The 22164-nt window shown below is 43.9% G+C and overlaps 1 protein-coding gene across 2 annotated transcripts in view; it reads left to right on the forward strand.

The window, feature by feature from the left end:
- Nucleotides 1-2900: 2900 nt before the first annotated feature.
- Nucleotides 2901-22164, forward strand: part of Lmcd1 (LIM and cysteine rich domains 1) — a 61114-nt gene continuing 41850 nt past the window's right edge. The window contains exon 1 of one of the 2 annotated variants that reach the window (XM_041639813.1): nt 2901-3049. In XM_041639813.1, the coding sequence (XP_041495747.1) occupies nt 3008-3049 (42 nt within the window). In that variant the 5' untranslated portion in view covers nt 2901-3007. The remainder of the gene's footprint in view (nt 3050-22164) is intronic. The other variant, XM_041639821.1, reaches the window with a different exon arrangement.

Raw genomic sequence — 22164 nt, forward strand, 5'->3', positions numbered from 1 at the left:
GAGAAGTGGAGGGAATGTAGCTGAACCTATCAGTGTCAAGTTAATGCAGTTACCATGATCCCCAGAACAATGATTTCTCAAGATGAGACAGGAAAAGTGCCTGGAAAGGCGGGGGGGGGGGCAGTGACTTCACTGGGAAGGCCTCTGCCTGGTCGGAAAGGGATAAAGCTTGCCTTTGTTACACTCCTGGCTTCTGTTCGCATTGCTCTGAGACATGAAAACTTCTGACATGATGTCTTTCTTTAGCACTGTTGTTCTGAGAATTTGCTACTGAGAGAGTCGCTCATGGGAAAACTTCCATCCAGGGCCAGGCTTCTGTTGACCAGGTGGATGTCTAATATTTACATGGAGCCTGCCTTGGGAGTCTGAACAAAGCGGACAAAGCCATCTCTTTTTATCTCACCTGGCCTGATGAGTGTTAATGAAAAGTCAGAATCCCAGCTAGGAAGATTGCCTAGTTTGTAAAACTCTCAACTAGTAAACACAAGAACCTGGGTTCAATTCTCAAAACCTATGTAAAATAAGCTTGGTGTAGTAGCATGGTCATAATCCCAGCAATAGGGAGGCAGAGACAGGTGGATCCCTAGGAATTCACTAGCCTACCAGCCAAACCTACTGGGCAAAGTCCAGGCCAGTAAGAGACATTGCCATAGATTGCCAGCCCTTGACAAACAATAGCCAATGATGTCCTCTGGCCTCCTCATGAACACACACACACACACACACAGAGAGAGAGAGAGAGAGAGAGAGAGAGAGAGAGAGAGAGAGAGAGACCAGAACCAGATCTTTATTCATCTATCCAACTAATGGGCCCTCAACTTCCCTTATGTGCTTGATAGTTGAACTTAGAGCTAGGAACAAAGAAAACTAATTATAGCAGAAACCTGTGAGAAAGAAATAGGCTCTCTGTCATCTTAGGGTGGGGGTGGGGGGAGGTAAAATCACCAATGCATAGTCTTTTCCAGGAATAGGAAAGAGGAATCACTGTTTGAGTCAGAAAGGGGTAGGGATGATTTGAGATTCTTGAAGAAGATGAAGGATTAGGCAACAGAAAGCTTCTGATAAGGAAGTTTCAATATGTGACCCACAGTCCCAACCCCCAAGGAATCAACACTAAAGTGTAGTAATAAGAGCGGCGGGGCTGCGTCCTCAGCACCCCAGCCGCCTGCTAGCTTATGCCTCAAAATAATTACACGGACACTGTATTCTTTTAAACACTGCTTGGCCCATTAACTCTAGCCCTTACAGGTTAATTCTCATATCCCGATCAACCCATCTCTAATAATCTGTGTAGCATCAGTCTTACCGGGAAAGATTCTAGCCTATGTCCATCCTGGGTCGGAGCTTCATCGATTGCATCTGCCTCAGAGAGCAGAGCTATCGCATCTGCCCGGGAGAGGGGAGCATGGAGTCTCTGAGCTCACTTCCTCTTCCTCCCAGCATTCTGTTCTGTTTACTCCACCCACCTATGTTCTAACCTATCAGGGCAAACAGTTTCTTTATTTAATTAACCAATGGCCTTCCTCCATCACTAAAGGTCAGTGTTGGGCCTCCTACTACCAATCTTCCACTTAACATACTGGAGCCATGGCTTCTGGTAGGCAATCTTGCCAATGTGGGTTGTAGAAAGACCACCTCACCTCATGGAAGATAAAGCAGGACTGCCTCATATAAAAGGGGACAGGGAAATCCAAGTCTGGGGAGCTTCCTCAGACAGCATTGTGGACTCAGAAACAGCTTGGCATAGCTAAGCAATCCTGGCCAACTTACAGGTATTGTTATCAGATGTAACGTGGACAGTTCATTTCAAGGATGAGAAACATCAGATAGACTCTTGCTCATCCAGACCTGCAAGACTCAATTTGTGTAAAAATTACGAATTTTCACAGTCAATCTTTTACAGTCTTGAGCTCCTTCCCCAGGGACCAGTTCTGTTCTCGCCTTCACAGGTTAGGTCAAGTCTTGTTGCAGAGTGCAACTTTGGTGTCTCCTCATCTTCCTAGTTGTCGTGATAATCATACTACATGAAGTAATTCTGATGCTATAATATTGAAATGGCTCCCTGGGTAAGGGCGCTTGCTGCCAAGCCTGATGATCTGAGTTCGATGCTGGGAATCCATGTGGTAGAAGGGGAGAACTGACTTCTCCAAGCCATTCCCTGACGTCCACATTAAGTGTTGTATTATATATACATGTGCACGCGCGCACGCGCGCACACACACACACACAGAGAGAGAGAGAGAGAGAGAGAGAGAGAGAGAGAGAGAGAGAAATGTAAAAACATGTTGTATTCTCTTCCCCTGAGAAGAGAAGACCAAACACGTTATTAAAAAGTTATTTTAAACTTTTTTGTTATTATTGTTGTTTTTAAGAAATGTTAATTTACTAAAGTCTCTTCTCTCTGGTAACTAGAGACCTTACCCAGCTTAGGGTCGGTCCAGGCTTCTGCTGACCACGTGCCTCGTGTACCCCTAGGACAAGGAGGAAGAGGGTGGGCAGAGAGCACTGCTCAGCATTTATTTTTGGAGCCAGCTCTCTAAAAATACCTTGGCTCTTTTCTATTTGCTCTCTCTTTTGACCTGAATGGATCTGCCTGGGTCTCATCTGCCCCTCCCTCTGCTCCTTGCCCTTTAAAGGAGAAGGGCGTGGAAAGGGATTCCTGCCGCCTAGGGGACAGATGTGAGCCCTAGGTGGCAGAGCTGCAGGCTGCACTGACGTCAGGGTAGAACTTAGCTGCATTCTCAGCCGCTGTGCGGAGGCCACCCTAAGGGAGGGGAGCAGCCTTTTGCTCTGATTGGCTGGCCCCCAATGGGCGCCCACTCGCATTGGCTGGCGACGTTTTAGAGGGAGTCCCGCTCTCCAATTAAAGCAGACGGCGGCTCTGTGCAGAGCCCAGAGCAGCCGACTGAGCGCACAAACCTGAACTTGACCCATCAGCTGCAGTGTCCCTCCTGCACACCCTCCCGCCCCTGTCTGAGAAGCCAGGAGCTGTTTCTGCATTCCTAGGATGGCGAAGGTGGCTAAGGACCTCAACCCCAGAGTACAAAAGGTGAGCCGAGATCCCTCTGTATTGGTGTATCCTCCCATTCCCCTTGCTCTAGGTCGCACAGAGTACCTAGAAACACCCTAAGGGATGCGTCAAATCCACACAATGCACAAAAAGCAGAATTAGGTGGTTATACTTATTTGAGTTAACAGACGCATCCCTCAAATCCACTCTTTAAGCCATTGTTAAGAAAAGTATTTACACTGAGTCTTGGTTCTTTATTGACGCTGATTAAAGGTGAATTAAAGTAAAAATTTAGGAGGCAGGGATAAGCGCTTGTTTGTGATCATGGGAAATGCCCTAGCTTTCCCCACCCTGTCCCCGCTGCTTCTCTGCTTTCCTGGTGTGGCTTTAGTGAAGTTTGGGAGTCTGTGATACACACCCTCCCCCTTTGCTACCCTCCCAAAGTTGTGTGGTTTCTCCAGAACACAGAACAGTTTCTTTTGGTGCTGTTGGCAGTGGTAGCCATTCTAGCATGGGGAACTAATTTCTGTCCCCAGGGTCTGCACGTTTCCCTTTCAAGAAAGGCTGGCCCAGAGCCCAGAAGGTCCCGGGTAAATTGCTGCAGGAGGGGTCAGCAGCTATGCCTACAACTCCAAGCTGACTGCCTACTTACCTGAGGCACCCTGACGGCAGCAGACTGGACTTTGAGAAGATATAGGGGACAGGGAGGCAGCAGTGACAAACCTGTGCTTCCCAGATGGAGAAATAGGAAGTACAGGGTCACAGGAAGGTAGCTCCTGGGGGCGGAAGTGTTCAAACCCTGGCCCTGGGTCTGCCCCAATTTAGCTGTACAACAGCGAACAAGTCACACTTTCCCTATTTATGATATATGGAGGAGAGACAGCCCAACAGTTTTAATAGCAATGTTGACAGTGTAGCTTAATCTCCCCAAGCAGCCATTATTAAGCTCTGCTTTCAGAACATTTCATCTTGCAGGGCAAAGTCCTCCTTTGCTGACACTTTGTGGGAGGTAGAGAGGCAAGAGAAAAAAAAAAGACATGAGGAGAGGACACGAAGAAAAGAGGGAGAGAGAGGAAGCCCCATACCTCCTGCCCTCCCAATCCTCAGCCTAGTGAATCCCTCTGCACATGGCATCAAATCAGACTTAATCCAGGCATCTCCCTGATGCATTCACCGGACTATTTGCAGAATCAAGTGTCCCCTCTCCTCCAGAATTCACAGAACATGAGACCTGAGTGAGGGGAATACCTGGTGGTTTCCCGCTGTATTCAGGCTTTGCTCTTACTGCCCTGTATTTTTCTCAATGATTTGAAGACAGGCTTCACCCTTTCTCACCTCTGCTCTAATCTAGCATCTTCATCACATGCCTACAGTGAGATTCAAAACAACTCAAGTGCAGACTATCTGACGGCTAAGCCCACAGTGACTGCTCAGAGTGCCTGTGGGGTCATCTCTCCACTTGTAGCACTGTGGTATGGAATGTTCGGATTGCTGTCCCAAATTCAGTCAAAGTACCAGAATGCAGGGGTGTGACAGCATTTCTCTGTCCTCAGAGAGGTCAAATGATTTGGGAGTGTGCTACTATAAGCTGGTTGACATCATAGAATGAGAGATGAAGTCTATAAAAGCACCCCCTCCCTTCATCAAAAGCCCAGGCTATGATCAGAGAGAGCCTTGTTTTGATTGTCCCTTGCATAGGAGGGTGTGATTCTCTGGGTCAGAGATGGAACATGTTCCTCTTCATGTCCCTGCCTAGTGCCAACTTCCTTGGTCTGCAAAGGTTTTATTTTCCATTTAGATCCAATTACAGGCTTAGAGAAAGAATGAAGCGGGCAGAGATGAAAGGGCTGCTATTTTTTTACCTCTTGGAATTTCAACCATTGGGGAAGATCACCACGGGGTGGATTAACCAATGTCTTCAACCTCAAGAGTGGAGGGAAGGGAAGGAGCCTGAGATAAGAGGGCCTTGCTGCATGGTGCAGAAGTGGCTAAATTCTGCGCCCTATCAACAGCACACTGAAAGAGTTTACTGCATATTTACTTTAAAAATCCGCAACTGTGGGGGTTTACAACATTTGGCCTCGGGGAGCATGATCACACTTAGATATTCTGAACCAGTTTCAGACTCTGAGTTGCAAAGGGCTTATTTACAGAATGTGAAATGGATTGCGGTGTCCCCATTGCCCTGTCCCCCAAGGACTGGGAGGGGTGGGAATCCCCAGCAGCTGGGAAGTCATAAAAAGGTCTTCAAGAGAAAATATAAAATCCCAGACTGGGGTGGCCTTGGAGATCACGTGACTGAGCCCAGACAGGCTGCCGGCCTCTCTAGTTGTGGGATGCATGCTCTTATTCACGGGGGCAGAGGCTGGGGAACAGTTCCAAGCCACTGGCTCTTGAGCCATCATTTGCTTTTCTCTTGGAAGAGAAGATATTCTCCCCAGGACAGGCAGGTCCCTGGGCATTGTGAAACTGCCAACATTCCTTGGCAGAAAAAGAGCCTAGAAGGCCAAATGCCTGTCTCTAGGTAGAACCAATCACTAGGACAAATTTGTTCTTCTGATGCTTATTAAGCATTCTACTGCCACAGATTTGGGCATCAGATCTGAGTTCAAATCCCATCTCCACCACTTACTAGATGTGCACTAGAGCAATGTGATAAACTTCTGTGTTTGGTGGTGTTGGTGTCCTAGAGTCAATAACGGCATTGACTTCTCACACTAACTGTGATGATTAGTGAGGTGATATATATTAAAGGCGCAGCAGCAAAGCACTCGGTAGAAATCAGTGAGACTGGGAAGACCATTCATTTGGTAAAGTGTTGGCCACACAATCATAAGGACCTGAGTTCAACCTTTAGTTCCTGCATAAAGAGTCGTGGCATATCTGTATGATCTCAGCACTCGAGAGGTAGAGACAGACAGATCCCTGGGACTGGCTGGCCACCCAGTCTAGCCTGCTTGACAAGTTCCAGGTTCCAGTGAGTGACCCTGTCTCAAAAACACAAAGTGGATGGCTCTGGAGGAAAAAAAGTAGTCAAGGTTGGTCTTAGGTCATCACCCACCACGGCTACTTGTACACACACACACCCCTGTGCACATGTGGACATGTATAATATATTCACACACAGAGGCACACAAAATCAGCTATCAGGATGTTTAGTGGTGATTTTCATTTTGAAAGCATGTGGATACAAGAAGGTACATGCTTTAATTTTTGCTGTCCCAAGGAAATAGTAACCAAACTTGCATTCAGCTATACCCAAGGCAGTTGTGCCCCACACCCCTTAGTAATCTGGAGCAAAGACCAATGATCTCATTTCCATTCTCACCCGACACATAGAAAGTGCGTTCATGCAGAATCATGTCTCTCCTTCTGAACTTGGATGGTCACTCAGTGAGCAGTTCACCCCAGAGATATAGAGTTGGGGGCCTGGTGGGTAGCACTTGGAGCTCTTCATCACCTTTTAGATGTGGAAACTGAGGCTCAGAGGAGTCAAAGTACTGACCAGGGGTTGCTGGAGCAGTGCCTAGAAGCCTAGTAGGCTCTGAAAGATGCCCTGATAGCCAGAAGAGCAACGTAGGGATTTAGAATGGACTAGATTAGAGATTTAAAACGGCTGCATGTGCCAACGTGCTGGCTCTAAAGAGCTCTGTTACTCCACATAACACCCATGCAGCAGTAAGAGATGGGATAACCAGTTTTATGTCCAGGTTCAACTAGACATCCTTCTCTACATATTATTGCTCCACATTATATGCTTCATGGCTATCTGGGCAATCCAGGATTGTTCTCATCTACATCCAAAGCCCTTCCTGTTTTCACCTCTAATTCTTGCCGTGTGCAAAATTTCTGGCACATGACTTGGGCAGGCTAGTCCAACACAAACAGGACTCTTCAAGAATGTCACTGGCTCCCCCACTCTTAAAAAACATATTAAGCTGTCACTTAAAGACCTTAATAGCCAACACGTTGGAGGTACGCCCATAGGTGTATAAAACAGCTTGTCCCCAAAAGGAGCTCAAAGGGGGAAATTAACCAAGGTTGTTTTTTATTTTATTTGTGTGTGTGTGTGTGTGTGTGTGTGTGTGCCACAGCACATGTGCAGAGGTTAGAGGACAACCCTCAGGCAGCAGTCCTCCCCTTCCACTGTGAGTACAAAGGATCAGACTCAGACAGTGAGGCTGGTGGGGCAAACACTCTTTTATCGGCTGGGTCATTTCACCAGCCCTCTCTAAGTCTTTTTCAGAAAACCGCGACTCTGCACAGGGCAGGTGCTCATTCTAACACACAGGTGTGTCTGAAGAGGCTCAGTGAAGGGATCCCAGTGAAGGGGTAGCAGGCATCAGCCACCTGTGGAGGTGGGAGCGAGGTCTTCCGGGCACATGACCGCAGGCTTGCTGAGGCAGGACAAGAGCAAGCTGAGCTCCTCCAAGCAGAAAGCCAGACCACCCAGCTCCTGCATGTCTCTCGTGCCTGTACTCTGGGCACTCTCAGGAGGAGACGCCAGTGAGCCGACTGTGTTCCAGAAGAAGCCTAGTGCTGGCCTGGGGTGGGAGAATCACCCTGCCTTCCCGACTCACATATTCAAAATAGCCTATGTATAATAAAGCAGAGACTCGCCATGACTCATAGCAGGCCTGGCATGCTCTGATCTCACCACCACTTACCCAGCACCCTTGAAACATTCATTTTTCTAGCAGGTGGCTGAATCGCTGTAGTTAATACAGGCCTGCGATGGGTTTGGAATGCACCTCAGAGGTAAAGCCTATGCCCAGCACACTTGAGACCCTGGATGCTACCCCAAGCACCTCAAAGTCAATGAACTAATGAACAAGTAGTCACTATTCTTCTTGCGGGCATTTGCTCACTGGAGGACTATTGCACAGATCATTTCCCTAAGAGGTGGCAGAAGTTAGAGAAAATCCAGTTTCCTTCTACTTTCATTCTCTGCTGCCTTTTACGTCAGACCATCTCCTAAACAAGTGATTGTGGCAAAACAGGCCTAATGCTCCATTCTCAGGAAAGCAGACTTGTCCTGGAGCCTTCTAGAGCATTGCAGAGGAAGAGACAACTGCTGCCCTTCACGACTTTCCTTTGAGACTGTCCTCTTCTTCCTTTATATTACAGCAAGAGGATCTGGTCAGCAGCTGTCGCCCCCTTGACAGGTGTAGGGTCAAAAAGCCACTTCTCTAAAATTCCTGTCAATATCAGGGAGCTTCCTTGACTACACTTAGAACATTTTTGGTGTTCTGAACATTCGTGGTGTCATGCATGTCAATAGCATACATTTCTTGAAGATTTAGGAAATGCCATCTGCGGAATTTCTCTCGGAGCCAAAGGTAAAGTAGGGGTCTGTGGAAGCTGAGATTCTTTTTAATAGTTGACCCATCTATATTTGGTTTCTAATTTTAGATACTTGAGGGAGATATCTGTTATTTTTAATTATTTTTATTTATTTATTTATTTATTTATTTATTTATTTATTTTGTGTGTGTGTGTGTGTGTGTATGTGTGTGTGTACATGTCATAGTGCACATATAGGAGAACAACTTTCAGGAGTTGCTTCTCTCTGTTACATAGGTTCTCAGTTCAGACTGGGGACATCTGGCTTGATGGCGAGTACCTTTCCCTGCTGAGCCGCTCTATCCGCCCAGATCCCGGCTTTTACAAATTCAGAAATGACAAGGCAATCACAAAGCGCAAAATTCTCACATCAGTTCTGTAGCTGGAGTCTGCTCTTTTCTCTGAGAAATGAACCTGTCCACCTTTTTTTTCCCCCTCAAAAAGACTGTGTTTGTTCTTACTATTATCAACTGTTTGGATTCCTTCCTCCCAGGAGACTTGTCTGTTCTCTGTTAAGACAGACAAGTTTGGGGGAAAGCAAATGAGAGAAAGGGTAGACTCCCTCCTGTATGCTCAGGCTGCCTGCCATGGACTCTGACACCAACACGATCAAAATCACCAAGTGAATACAAAAGTGTCCTTTCCACATCTGAGTGGATTTAGACCACGTGTTTAACAGGCTAAGAAGTCAAAACCGGGTCTCTCAGATCACAAAGCCTAAGCTCACCTATCCAAAGAGGGTAGTTTCACACATATACTAAGTTCTCCCAGCTCACTAAACTCGGTGATAGTCTGGGGAACAACTTCCCAGAAGTTGCCCAATGTCACCAGGCGTCTGTTCTGTGATATATGTGAGCATCCCCAGGAGTATACTCTTTGATTCTCAGTCATGTCTAGGGATACAACATGATCTTTCTCTATTCTTCCTGATTTTCTAGAAGGCTGGTGATATTCCATAGTTAAGAATCTTGTACAGGAACCATTCAAGGAATCACATTATTACCCTATTATCCTGATTCTTAAAATAAATCCTGGAGATACTAGACCCAAAGATTCCAGGCTATATTAGTGTGAGCATTAGCTTCCCTGGAGAATGTACATCTCAACATGCTTGGTCAGCTTGACTCATGCTTTGCCCAGTAATATATGAATCAGGACAAGAAAACCACAGCCCAGGATCCCACAAGGACATGCTTTAAAAGGACATAACATTGCTAAAGGGGAAGAAATCAAATTAGCCACTCTCTACTTTAAAGGGCAAAAACTATGGATGTCCAGGCCTAGGTGGCTTTTGAAAATCTGTGTGGTTTGTTCATAGATTGAATTTTTTCTCTATTATTTTAAAACATTTGATCCTGTGAAAAAACAAAACTGTCTATGGAGACAAATGCAAATGAATCATTGTGCCAAAGAGATGAAGAGACTCAAATGGTGGTCTCTCCTATACTCCTAGAGCTGTCCTAGGCCCAGACAAGAGAATCTCTGGGACTTACTGACCAATCAGTCTAGACCCCTTGGCGAGCCTTTGGGTCCCAATGAGAGATATTGTCTCATAAAATATGGCGGAGAGTTCCTAAAGAAAACACTTGATATGTATATGTGTGCACATACACATACATGTACACACTGGGTGGGGAGACCCACATATTTCAACCATAGTGATCTAGAGATAAAACTTAATTCTGTTATTTACCAGGTCCACAATTTTTGCCCAGTTATTTATCCTTGCTGAACATCTAACCCCTCATTTTAGAACACGAGCTAATAGTAGTTCTCCATTTAAAAGCTAGTTTAACGAGGTAAGTAAGCAATAAACCTGTCCCCCTTGCTGTTATTGGCATTCCCTCTCATCGGCACAAAGCAAAAATCTCATAGGTCATTAAGCGCTGGAATGTTGGAAGAGCAAGTTCAGTTTGCCTACATCACATGTGGCGGCTTCTAAGCTATCAGATTGCAGGACCTTCTCTTTGTAGCTAAACTTGATCTGGCCATAAATATGCTCAGGCCGCACCATATGCAAAATCATGGAAATAGCAGCAGTACGTCTTAATCTCTCATTGCCAACCTTTCAACAGGAGACTTCGCCTTGTCCAACCCCACCCTTGTGACCCTACCCAGGCACTCACCCTAAGATCCTTTGCCTGCAAAGGCAAGTGAAATCCACTTATCTATTTCTGTGCAAATATTTATTTAACATTTACTAGGTTTCATCCACTATCTGGTCATACTATACAATACAATGAATTCAAAAGCTCTGCGATTCCTACCATGCCTACTCGAATCTGGAGTTCATTTTTCATATGGTCAAAGAAAGGCCCGACAATATCAATGTTCTAGATTCTGTGTATTTCTTGACTCCTACCCCCCACACACACATTCATGTGTGTGTGTATAGGTGTGCACCCTAATCCTCTTTTCCTGGCTATCCTCACATCTCTCAGACTGTGTACCTTCGAGAAACCCCGAACATGCTATCTTACTTTAACAGTGGAGTGTGTCATTTCTTTACCCACGTTTTATATCCTAAGAAGGACTATTAGGAAAGCAACCATCAGAAACAGAGTTAAAAAGTAGCTCCTGGGTCCCACCAGTACCTAGTTTTAGCATTCATTCTGATAGAGAGGTAGACCAATTGTCTGTCTAAGTACATGTCCTCAAAAGCTGATGTTCCCTGGGTTGTATTTTTTTTTCATTGTGTTGATTTCAGGGGCACCAAAGGATTAAGACAAAAACAGAGAAAGGGCTACTGGCTGAGTAATGCCCTATAAGAAACATGTCCTTAAGAAGACAGCATCTATTTGGGCCACATGACTAAATGCCATTTCTAGCTACTGATTCATGAGCCTGACCATCAAGGTGACAGGCTCAAGTAATCTGCTGGCTACAGGAGGTAGAAGGAAAGAAGATCCAAGCTTTGTCCCCATCCTGGAGGACAGCCACCCACCTCCCAAGGCACTCTTATGTTCCCCACCTCAGCTGGCTGCGCAGCCATCTAGATTCCTTCTTAAGAGTACTTTGACTCTGACAAGAAGGACAGTGGGTAGGGATCGATGTAAGGGAGATTCTTTTGGAATCCCCTTGGTAGATAAAGGCAGGGATACTTTTCTTTTTCTTTATTAAAATGGGGTCTCACCCATTTTAGTTGAGGCTGGTCTTGACTCATTTTTCTGCCTCGGTCATCCAAGTTCCAGAATTTCAGGTGTGTGCCACTATCTTGAGCCAAATCATTTTACTTTTATTTTTCAGTACTAAGGATCATACCCAGGGCCCTGAGGTTTCTAGACAGATTTTTCTGTCACTGAACTATATTCCTCAATAATTAGAAAGATGTGTTTTTAATGAGAGATCTGTGCCTACACCAGAGGTTACCAGGCAACTTGGTGAGCCAAACTATTGCATCTTTATATTTTTCCTCTCTCATTGAAAGATAGGACTTTCTTATTAGGAATGAAGGCAAAGGCCCTGAAAGTTTATGAGTCCTGGGCCTTAAATACCAATGGATATCAGTGATTATTTAACTGAGTTGAATTTAGATACATCATTTATGTTCACTCTTGCTCTGAAAAGATATTGATGATAGCCACCAATAGTTCCTAATAATATTTGAAGTGGCTCATATATTATTAATCCACAGCTCTTAATTTTTGTGTTTAAATAATTTCAATAATACTAACTTTCTTTGGGATTTTAACTTGTGCATTTAAAACAGTATTGTGAGAAGAGATGCTTTCCAATAAGATAGCCAGGAGGTCCCTTCCCATCAGAAATAAAACTTTAATAGCATTAGACATATATACTTATGTGCATACACACACATATATACATATATATGTAGAAGCCTATATTCATATATGTGTGGTAATAGAGTAGACAAAGTAGACTCAAATTGAGACCTGCTATTCATTTTGTTATGTCTTGAGTAAGTCATTTTTGAAAGAAGCCTTAGTTTCTTCATCAGTAAATGAATCTTAAACCCCTTTCTTTACAATGATCTTTTGAGTCCTTAGCATAGCACTTGATGTATAACAACTATGTTAAATGCAGCTATCATACCATTAGAAGAAATTACAAGAGTGAAATCTTAAATAGACAATAAAATATTATGCTGCTGAAACTCTTTTACCCACATTTGATTTGATCAAATATAAGAATTTACTCTTTTTTAAGCTAAGCATGATTGTTCACACCTGTAATCCTAAGATTCAGGAAGTTGAAGTAAGAGGATTGCCACAAGTTCAAGGGCAGGCTAAGCAACAAGTACTAGTTTTGCTGGGGCAATATTGTCAGACTTTGTCGAAGAAAGGAAGGAAGGAAGGAGGGAGGGAGGGAGGGAGGGAGGGTAGAAGGGAAGGGAGATAAAGGAGTGAGCATTTAGTTTGTTGTATTACACAGTTATTACTTGCTGGCCTGGGAGTGGAGAAGTGGAAGAAAAGGACTCACAAACTTGATGATTTTCAAAAAGAAACCATCCGAGCATCCCAGCATTGTCCTGACTGGAGGTAGAAAAGTGAGTCTGAGGAAGATGAGAGGAAGTGAATCTCCCCCAGAGTGGTCAGGGAAGTCTCCCCAAGAAGGCAATTTGAATGGTGTGTTGAAAGATGAGGATGGACACAGACCAGGCCACAATTCTGCTTTCTGCCTTCCAGATCTGATGCTAATATTCCCCATCACACTTGCTGTCTAACTTAGGGATAGCAGCTGTCTCAAACTGAAGAAATGCATTCCGCTGTAGTGCTCCGTTCCAGCTTTGTGTCTTTTATTTATCTAAAAATGTGTTCCTTTTTCTCATTGAAGACCAACCGGGCTGGTGAGATAGTAGGGATGGCCACATTGGCAATGGAGGAAATATCTTAATACACCCTGACGATGACAATCAGCCTTCTAAAAGACAGATCCTTGGTCCTCAAGCCTCAGCATCTTACATCACAATGGTTTCTATCACATGGTTCGTTCTTCAGACTTCTGACTTGGATTCTTTCTTAAAGCATTTCAGAGCCAGTGACAAAACACAGTGAAATGTACAAGGGTTGAATATAAAAAAGTCACTGGCTGACTGTTCTTGATTTTTGTTAGTTACGTGTGGTGGATGTGACTATATGACCCGGAAAAAACCCTGATGATTTGCGGCCAAGTTTTTGGGAAATGAAAACACAGTCATCATAGTTATATTTGCAAGGACTTGAAAAAGGGGTAAGATTTAATGGAGGAACTCAAGTCTGTCCTCCTACACAACCGACAGGCCCCAACAGCTCAGGAGGAAAACACAATCCCAGAATAAGATTTGTAACGAATTAGACTTGTAATCACCACCTCTACCTTTCCTGGGGCCCAGGGTTAGGACCATCCCAGGGGGAAAAAATCACTGTTTTCTTATTTGAATAATGCCTGTGCTCTGCGTTTACACAATTGAAATTAGTTTTTAAAGGGTGGTAAAGACCTCAGAGAGTCTTAGTTTTCTTGCTGGATGGATGAGGCCACAGACCTAGCAAGGCCAAGTGACTTGTTCAAGGTCCCAACGCTAGTTTGTTGAAGTACTAATAGGTCAGGAATGTAGCTCAGCAGACTATTTGTCTAGCATGGACAGGCCCAGCACAGAGACAATGAGGAGGAAGAGGATCAGAGAAATCAGGGTGCCATAGTATCTAGGCATGTGACTCAGTTGCTAACATGCCTGAAGCCCTGGGTTCCATTGCTAGCACTGCATAAACCAGGTGTGGTGATTCTGGTAGTAGAGACAGAAGCATCAGAAGTTCAACTAAATAATAAGCTGGAGGTCCACCCGGACGACCTGAGACCCTGACTCAAAAACAAAACGCTATTCGGCCTAACCAAAACCATCAGTGCAGGATGACGTGGGCAGCCGTGGGAATAGCTCATGAATAAATCTGCTTTTCGTTTGCTTGCTTTCTTGTTTAACTAACTTCTCTGATCTTTAGAAAGCTCTTCCTTCTCTTGTACTAGAACCTCTGACTCTGTAGCTTCTTCCCAGCAGCTCTCTTTGCTTCCAGGTCATGGCCAGTTGTTTCCTAAAGCTCTATTTCCAGTTCTTCTGCCAAGTCTTTCACACTAGTCAGCTTGAAAGCCGAGGCTTCCATTTCCAGGGTCACCTTCCACCTCTAGGAGACCTAGCATAAGCTTTCCACAGACTTCCTTGAAGTTTGATCTGGGGACCACTTTTGCAAGCTGTGTCATTTCTCTGTCTGGGAGAGATTTTATCTGTCTATCTTCATGTACTTCTGTGCCACCAACAATCCTGTTCTTAGGAGAGGACTCTAAAATGGAAACTCCAATAATAATAATAATAATAATAATAATAATAATAATAATAACCAATGAATTACTAAGAGAAAACCTCCTACACTCCTGGGCAATACTTAAGAAAATTGTTGTTCCCAGTTTAACAAAAAGGTGGGGAAGCTATGAACATAAAACCTGAGAAGATTAAGGAAGGAAATAATAATTCCTGTTAAATCAAAGAAATAACACAGAGTTTGTCGTGTGGTGTGTGTGTTTGTGTGTGCGCAAATATACATGTATATGTAAGGCAGTGAGCCATAGGGATCCAACTATCTCCACTTCCCCAGAAGCATGCACCACCAAACCAAGGTTTTATATGTGTGCTTGGAATCACACCTTCATTCTTGCACAGTTAATACCATCCCAAGTAAGACATTGCTCAAACCCCTGCACAAGGTATTTATTAATTACAGGGTGTTCATAGTTTATTACCACGTGGAATGCTAGAATAGGATAGGATAGAATAGAGTAGAGTAGAATAGAAATAGAATAGAATAGCATAGAAATAGAAATAGAATAGAGGTACAATACAAGACTGTGTACCTCTGTGACTTCTCTTCTGAAGGGAATATGGCAACAAATAAATGAGAGAACTGTCAATCAAAATTATTTTGCTTTCTCTAAGATACCACCAAGAGATGAAAGGTAGTGCACAAAGAGAACGTGTCTCACGTGTTACACACATGGATGCATTTGACAAAGAGTTGTATCCAGAATACATAGATATCTTCCACAAACCACTTCTAAATGTGTAACTTAAAAAATCATTTTACTTAAATGATCAACATATATGTGGATGCCTGCATATCAGTATTGTATCATGTGTATGCAGGTGCTTGTAGAGGCCAGAAGAGGGCATCACATCCCCTGAGCCTGGAGTTCCAGGCAGCAGAGAGTTGCCATGTGGGTGCTGAGAGCTGAACCTCGGTCAACTGCAAGAGCAGCAAGTGCTCTTAATCACTAAGCTATATCTCCAGCCCCTAAAAGAGAAGACTGGACAAAGTACATCAAGAAGAGGCCTTAATAGCTTGTACATGCAGAAAAGGGAGTCTGACATTTTTATTTCAATTAGCAATACAGATTAAAAGCATAATGAGATTGTATTGGATACTCAGGGGAAGGCTGAAATGAAGTCAGATATTATCAGGTCTGGGAGCAGCTAGAAATCACATGATGTTGCCAGGGAGAATAAAACAAATAAAATGATACTACCAGAAGCTGCAGGTAGCTTCTCATGGGGTTTAACTGCTACCCCTGCAGCAGTTTCACTTTTAGATATATGTCTAAGAGAAAGGACCATGCCATAAAACTTAGACAAAAGTGTCTGGAATGATTTTTACCTGCAATAGCCCTTGATTAAAAACAATTCAAATCCCCCATTAACATGAGAATGGCTATTTAGATAACAGAAACTACTAAGTAATTTTTTAATCTAATGTATGCAACCACATGATTATTCTCAAACAAGGAGTAAGAAACAAAATTTGATAGTACTGTAGAATATCTTTTATATGATGTTCAAGACAGGGAGAAAGAGAAGTCGGCAGTGCTAGAACTCAGAATAGTAGCTATCTTTCTGAGAGAGGGTTATTATTAAGAAAGGGGAACTTGGAAACTTTCTGGAATGTAAGTTTTCTATATTTTATCTGGTTAGTGATCTTAGGGAATATACATGTAAAGTAATCAAGCGAATACTTGAGATTTTTTAATATTTTTAAACTCCAAAGCCAGGAACAGTAGCACACACATCTGCAATCCCTGTGATCCTTCTGGAAGATGAGGTTGGGTCCAGGAGAACCAGAAGCTCGCTACCCAGCTGGTCTGGCATATGCAGCAGAGAACAAGAGACGTTGTCTCTGTTGTCTCTCAAGGAGGGGGAAAGGGAAGGACCAATACCCAAGGCTGCCCTCTGTCATCCACATGCATGCCATGACAAACACACGTGGACACACATGAACATACAGCATGCACCCAGGCAACATCATACATGCACAAAGGGAGGAAAGGTCTGTGTGCGTTTTGCTTTGGTTTTAAGAGACAATAATTAAGAATAAAGATAGATCTGTGAGCAGATGATTAGGGAACCGTAGGAATGAGGGCTGAGTTCCTGTAGCATCCTGGTGGATACCACTTTAAGGAAGAAGTCTGCCTCAAGGAGCTGCTGCTGGGGTTTTTAGATCTCCCTTCCATTAGTCTGGAATTACCATTTCAGTGATGGTCCCTCTTCTCTCACGGACCTGACAATGGCCAGCCTGCCCTGAATGATCTGCCACCAGTTACCCGGAGAGACTTTCTTGTACACACACCTTCTTGTCGAGAGGAACTTATTCTCTGTGCACAAATCTTCTGTGAGGCCGGCAATTCAGACCAGGCCCTCTCTTTTCTGAACTCCTAACACTGATCTGCTTTCCCACTGGACACATGTGTCACCTTCAGAATGGTCCAGGGACTTCTGCAGTTGTTGACTTGCTTGCTTTAATGCCTGTACCAGGATATCCTGATTGTGCTGGAATCCCCCACCTCACCTCTCTCCCCTCTGTGTGTTCCCTGTTAGTGCAGAACACAGGAAGGCTGAGCAGTAAAGCGGTGGAATGGAGAAAAGTCAGGCAAGAAGGAGATGAGGGAACGGGAGAGTTGCCCTCTCTCCTGGAAGGGACAGTCATTCCTGAGAGGATATAAAAGAAAAAGGGAGCATGACAGTAGAGGGTATGATACAGATGTATAAGAGAGAAAAAAACCATGCTCCTCTCCCTTGGTGGAGCCCCATGCCGCACTACCGACTCTCTGGCCTTTATAGTCATGAGCTAAAACCAGAACCAGCAAAGGAGTGGGATGCAGGGGTAGAGGGAGGCAGACACCTTGATGCTGTCCTTGGTGGTATCCAGGATATATCTTAAGATAAGAAGAAAACTAGTGAGATGCATGCCAAACCGAACTCAGAATTTTTAATGACTGTGTCCAAAGTCAGATTATCTTCCCTTATCTATGAAAGCAATGGCCACAGGATGCAGACGAGCCGCACCTTGATATATTTTCATTTTCCTGAGAACAAACTCGGGCCTTCCTTTGAATCTAGCAGCCATCGCTTCCCAGCCCAAGGTCCCCTGAAGACACACTCCAGGGATTTCCATAGGCTGGGGAGACAGTTGGCCCTGATCTCCAAACAATAGCAGTCATATCTTAGAAGAGCTGGCCCTCTTGAAGAATGACTGAAGGCTGGCTGAAATAGAGGCCAAGCGGCTTCTAGCTCAGACTCATATCTAGTTTAATTTTCTACCCCTTGATGAATATTTATACCAAAATAGGCCAGTGGAAATGTTCCATCTGTGAGGGTTTGCAGAAGTTTGTCTTTCTGTAGCCACCTTGACCAAGCTTAGAGAAACGGCGGAATCACTGCCAACTGCGGAGTCTTTGAAGTACCGGAGATGCTGAGACGGCTCCGGACCGTAGTATTTCTTCTTATCTTGAAGACTAGAAGTTGGCATTCCACCCTCTTTTTCTTTTTTAATGCTTAGTATCAATGCGGCTTAGTGCTTTATAATTTTAGCCAAGCCTCCAATACCACACTGATCATGGTGAAAAGTGTTTTGAAAGCGTGGATAACACTATTAAAATTTTTTCTGAGTGAGCTTGCTCAGTTAATTGTTGTTTTAAAATTTTACTTTAAAAAAGAGCAGGGGTGGGAGACAATTCAGTTGGTGCAGCGCAAACATGAAGGCCTGAGTTCAATCCCCAGAACCCATGTCTTTTAAAACGACTAGGCATGGTGTCATGCTTTTATAATCCCAGTAGTGGGGAAGCAGAGACAGGTGTATCTGGGTCTTGTTGGCCAGCTAGCCTGGCCTACTCAAGTTGGAGCCCAGTGACATATACCATCTCAAAATTAAGGTGAGAAATGAAATTCCAGGGTGTCCTCTGTCCTTTGTCCCCTCTTCCTCTCTCTCTCACCCTCTCCCTGTCTTTCTCCTTCTTCCTCTCTCTCTCTCCTCTCTCTCATATGCACATGTATACACACATGTACCTGAACATCCATAAACAACCACTACACTCTTACACCAGTTTCTTCCATTATCCTCTTTTTTTTCTACCCATTACACTTCAAGACTCTCACATTCTAGGCAGCAGCCCTCTTGTCTTTACTGGTAAAGAGATGTCTCCCAAACTGTCTTCTTTGCTTCTTAGCAGCCATCCTGTACTCCTCAGAGCCCAGGCTTCTCAACCCTACGCTGCCCTCCCCATGAAAGGGTAAACTAGAATCCTTGTTCCTGAATAAAGAGTATTGACTTCTCTGGCGAAGCACCGGCAGTGGGCTATGCATTGCATTGGGTCAAAGTTTCTCTCATCTTTACAGGAATCTGCTTTTACAAGAGGGTGAACTCAGGCTCAGAGGCATGACATGAATGGCTTCAGTTGCAGGCTCAATCGCTGACAAAGGTGAAGGACAGGAAATTCAGCCCTAGATCTTCCCTCCTTCCCTAGAATGTTTTCAGTTCCCTGAGGTCTAGGATATAAATTTGTTTGTGGGTTGAATTTAGTCAATACACAAACATGAACATTGACCAGACTCTATCTCCCTTCAGATCACAAACACTTCTGATTCTAGCGGGAAGGAAGTCTTCCGGTACTGACATGTCTGACTTCTCAAACATTTAACTAGATTTATGCTAAAGTCACATGAGCCAACCCAAAGTGCTTAGAAGGAAATTTTATAGAATTAGAATGTAATGAAGCTGTTTCATTATTCACTCTACTTTTAAAGGTTTATCTGTTTTTATTTTTTATGTATACGACTGTTTTATCTACTTCCATGTCTGAATATTGTTGCATGCTTGGTGCCCACAGAGGTCAGAGGAGAGAGTTGGACCCTGTAACTGGAGTTACAGATTGTTATCAGCCATCATGTGGGTTCTAGGAACCAAACCCATGCCCTCTAGAAGAGCAGCCAGTACTCTTAACCCGTTCCCATTTACTATGTCTTACGGCTGCTTTCTATTTTAACTACATTTCAGGGGTAAAGTTATTTTTCAAGAAACAAGTTCTCCAAAAGTGATCTGTGTAACTATAAATAAGCAGATAGTCACACAGATGGTATGTAGAGGACAAAGGCCATGAAGAAGGAAGACGTGGTTCTGTAAACAGCTGATGTTTGATTTCTCCCAATCTCCAAAACACTTTGTGTTTTCCCAAAACATCTTATATGTTTCATTATGTGTGATTCTCACAATGATGCCATGGAGCTGCTAAAGACTATAATTCACATTCAAAGATGAGAAAGGACTGGGAATTAGGTCAAGGGTAGAGTTGCATGCCTGTTATACATGGAATCCTAGTTTTCATTCTCAATACTATTATACAAAAAGTATAATATGGCTGAATGTGGTGGTGTAAACCTGTAATCCCAGCATCCAGCAGGGGAAGAGGGTCTGAAGTCCAAGGCTGTTTGCAGCTATAGAGCCAATAATTCAATGCCAGTCTGTGATACGTGAGATCCTCTGTCCAGAAAGGAAAAAGTATAATGAAAACGCAAAAGTCTGAGATTGAAAGGGCAGAAAGAACTTTCTGGAGCTACATAGGTAGCACAAATAGTATCCAGAGTTTACATTTAATGTCACAAGTGCCAGCATGCACAGAACTTCCCCAACACTCTGTGAGCCACCCACAGCAGGAGGGGATAAAGAGATAATCCCGAGCTGATGCACCAAGACCAAAAATGCCACAGAAAGTCTGCACAATTTAACAAAGCTCTCAGATGGCCTGGGTTTTCACTATTTTCCAGTACTTGTATATATTCTATTTCCTAGAAAAGCCTGGGACAGAGTCTCTATATAGAAATATTCTCTGTTCTTCCCTCCCTGCAAAGTCACTTTCCAGAAGACAGTGACGGAATGTGTTTTCCTGTCCAGGCAGTGTCTCTTACATTCTGGGTACTGGCATGTAAGCTATGGCCTGAAGTAGAAATGGACCACTCTGTGAGGAAACATTCATCTCTGAAACAAGGAGAGCAGCTCTTTCCAAGTTGGCCTTGAGTGGTTGGCTGAGATTTGGCACTAGACCCAGGTGCCTAGACAGATAGATGGAGCTAGGATAAATGGAGATCAGGTGCCAAAGAAGAAAAGGGACAGTTTCATGTGTCTACACTCAAGAGTCCAGTATCTGAGGAGGGTAGAGGCGAGAGCTGCAAGGGAGAGGTGAAATCACTTGATGGAGTCCAACAGGAGAGAAGAGCTGGTGCTAGAACCAGGGAGGAGAGGGGACAGCTGAGCAGGGCTCAGAACGGCACTGACTAACGTCACAGAAAAGGACCATCTAACGTATTAGTTTTTGATGCCAAGAAACATAGACAAAGACAAAAACTGAGAGTGCTGGCAAAGGGACTTTCTAAACCAAAGTGTGTTCTAAGGAGCTACCATGTGCAAGGCATTCTGGGGACTAGCAGTAGACCAATGAACTAGACTCCAGCAACTCTGTCATCTTAGAACTTGCAATCTAGCAGAAAGAGTTGTTAAAGGTCATCGAAGTGGGCAGGACATGAGGTCCACCATGATGGGTACCACAAAGAAGTGAAAGGCGCAAGCACTCCAAGAGCACATGACAAGGACACATGAAATTTTCCGCAAACTACCGTGCATTCTATAGTTTTGATTTTCTCATTTGAATTACATCTAGTAAATTTCAAAGGTGAGACCTTGACAGTGAGTTGTTTGTAGGTGAATGGCCACCTCTAATATCCATTTCTTGTTTGGTTGATTGGTAGGGTTTTTTTTTTTTCTATGCTTGTCTTTACTTACTTTTATTTATCATTATTTGTGTGTGTGTGTGTGTGTGTGTGTGTGTGTGTGTATGGTGTGTGGGTGTGCATGCATGTGTGGTGTGTGTGAGTGTAAGTGTGCATATGTTCCAGCACACACATGGGAGTTGGAAGAAAACCTTTGAGAGTTGGTTTCTCCTTCTACCAGGGGTTCCAGTAATCTGTTTTCAGGTCATAAAGTTTGTGTCACAACTGCTCTTACCCCCTAAGCCATTTGTTTGGCTTTTGTTTGTTTATTTGAAACACGGTCCCCCTATGTAGACCAGGTTGGTCTCACACTCATATAGAGCCCCCTGCCTCTGCCTTCTCAGTATATGATTAGAGGAATAAGCCACCATGCCTACATCTAAATTCTGATTTATAAAATTAGACTTAGAAAAAAAATTGACCTATGACCTTCGTAAGGTCCTTTCAGCTCTAAAGATCTACAGCTTTCTTACATTCAAAAGCCAATTGTACCTAGGGTACAACTAGGTCCTTATGCAGTGCAGAAGTCAAGGGAAGGATGAAATACTTGGGCTCAAAAGCTGTCTTTGATATTCAGTTTTTAAAAATGTCAGCAAAAAGAGAGAAGAGGAGTCATTTATAAAATGGGTGTCCTTTGAAACCAGAGAAACACCTCCCTAAAGGCAGCATCGTGTGTGCGTGTGTGGTGTGTGTGTGTGTGTGTGTGTGTGTGTGTGTGTGTGTAAAGCTTCCATCGTCA

The sequence above is a fragment of the Microtus oregoni genome, unplaced genomic scaffold (assembly GCF_018167655.1).
Source record: "Microtus oregoni isolate MIOR12 unplaced genomic scaffold, Mior012 000002F_ref0000024, whole genome shotgun sequence".
NCBI lineage: Eukaryota > Metazoa > Chordata > Mammalia > Rodentia > Cricetidae > Microtus > Microtus oregoni.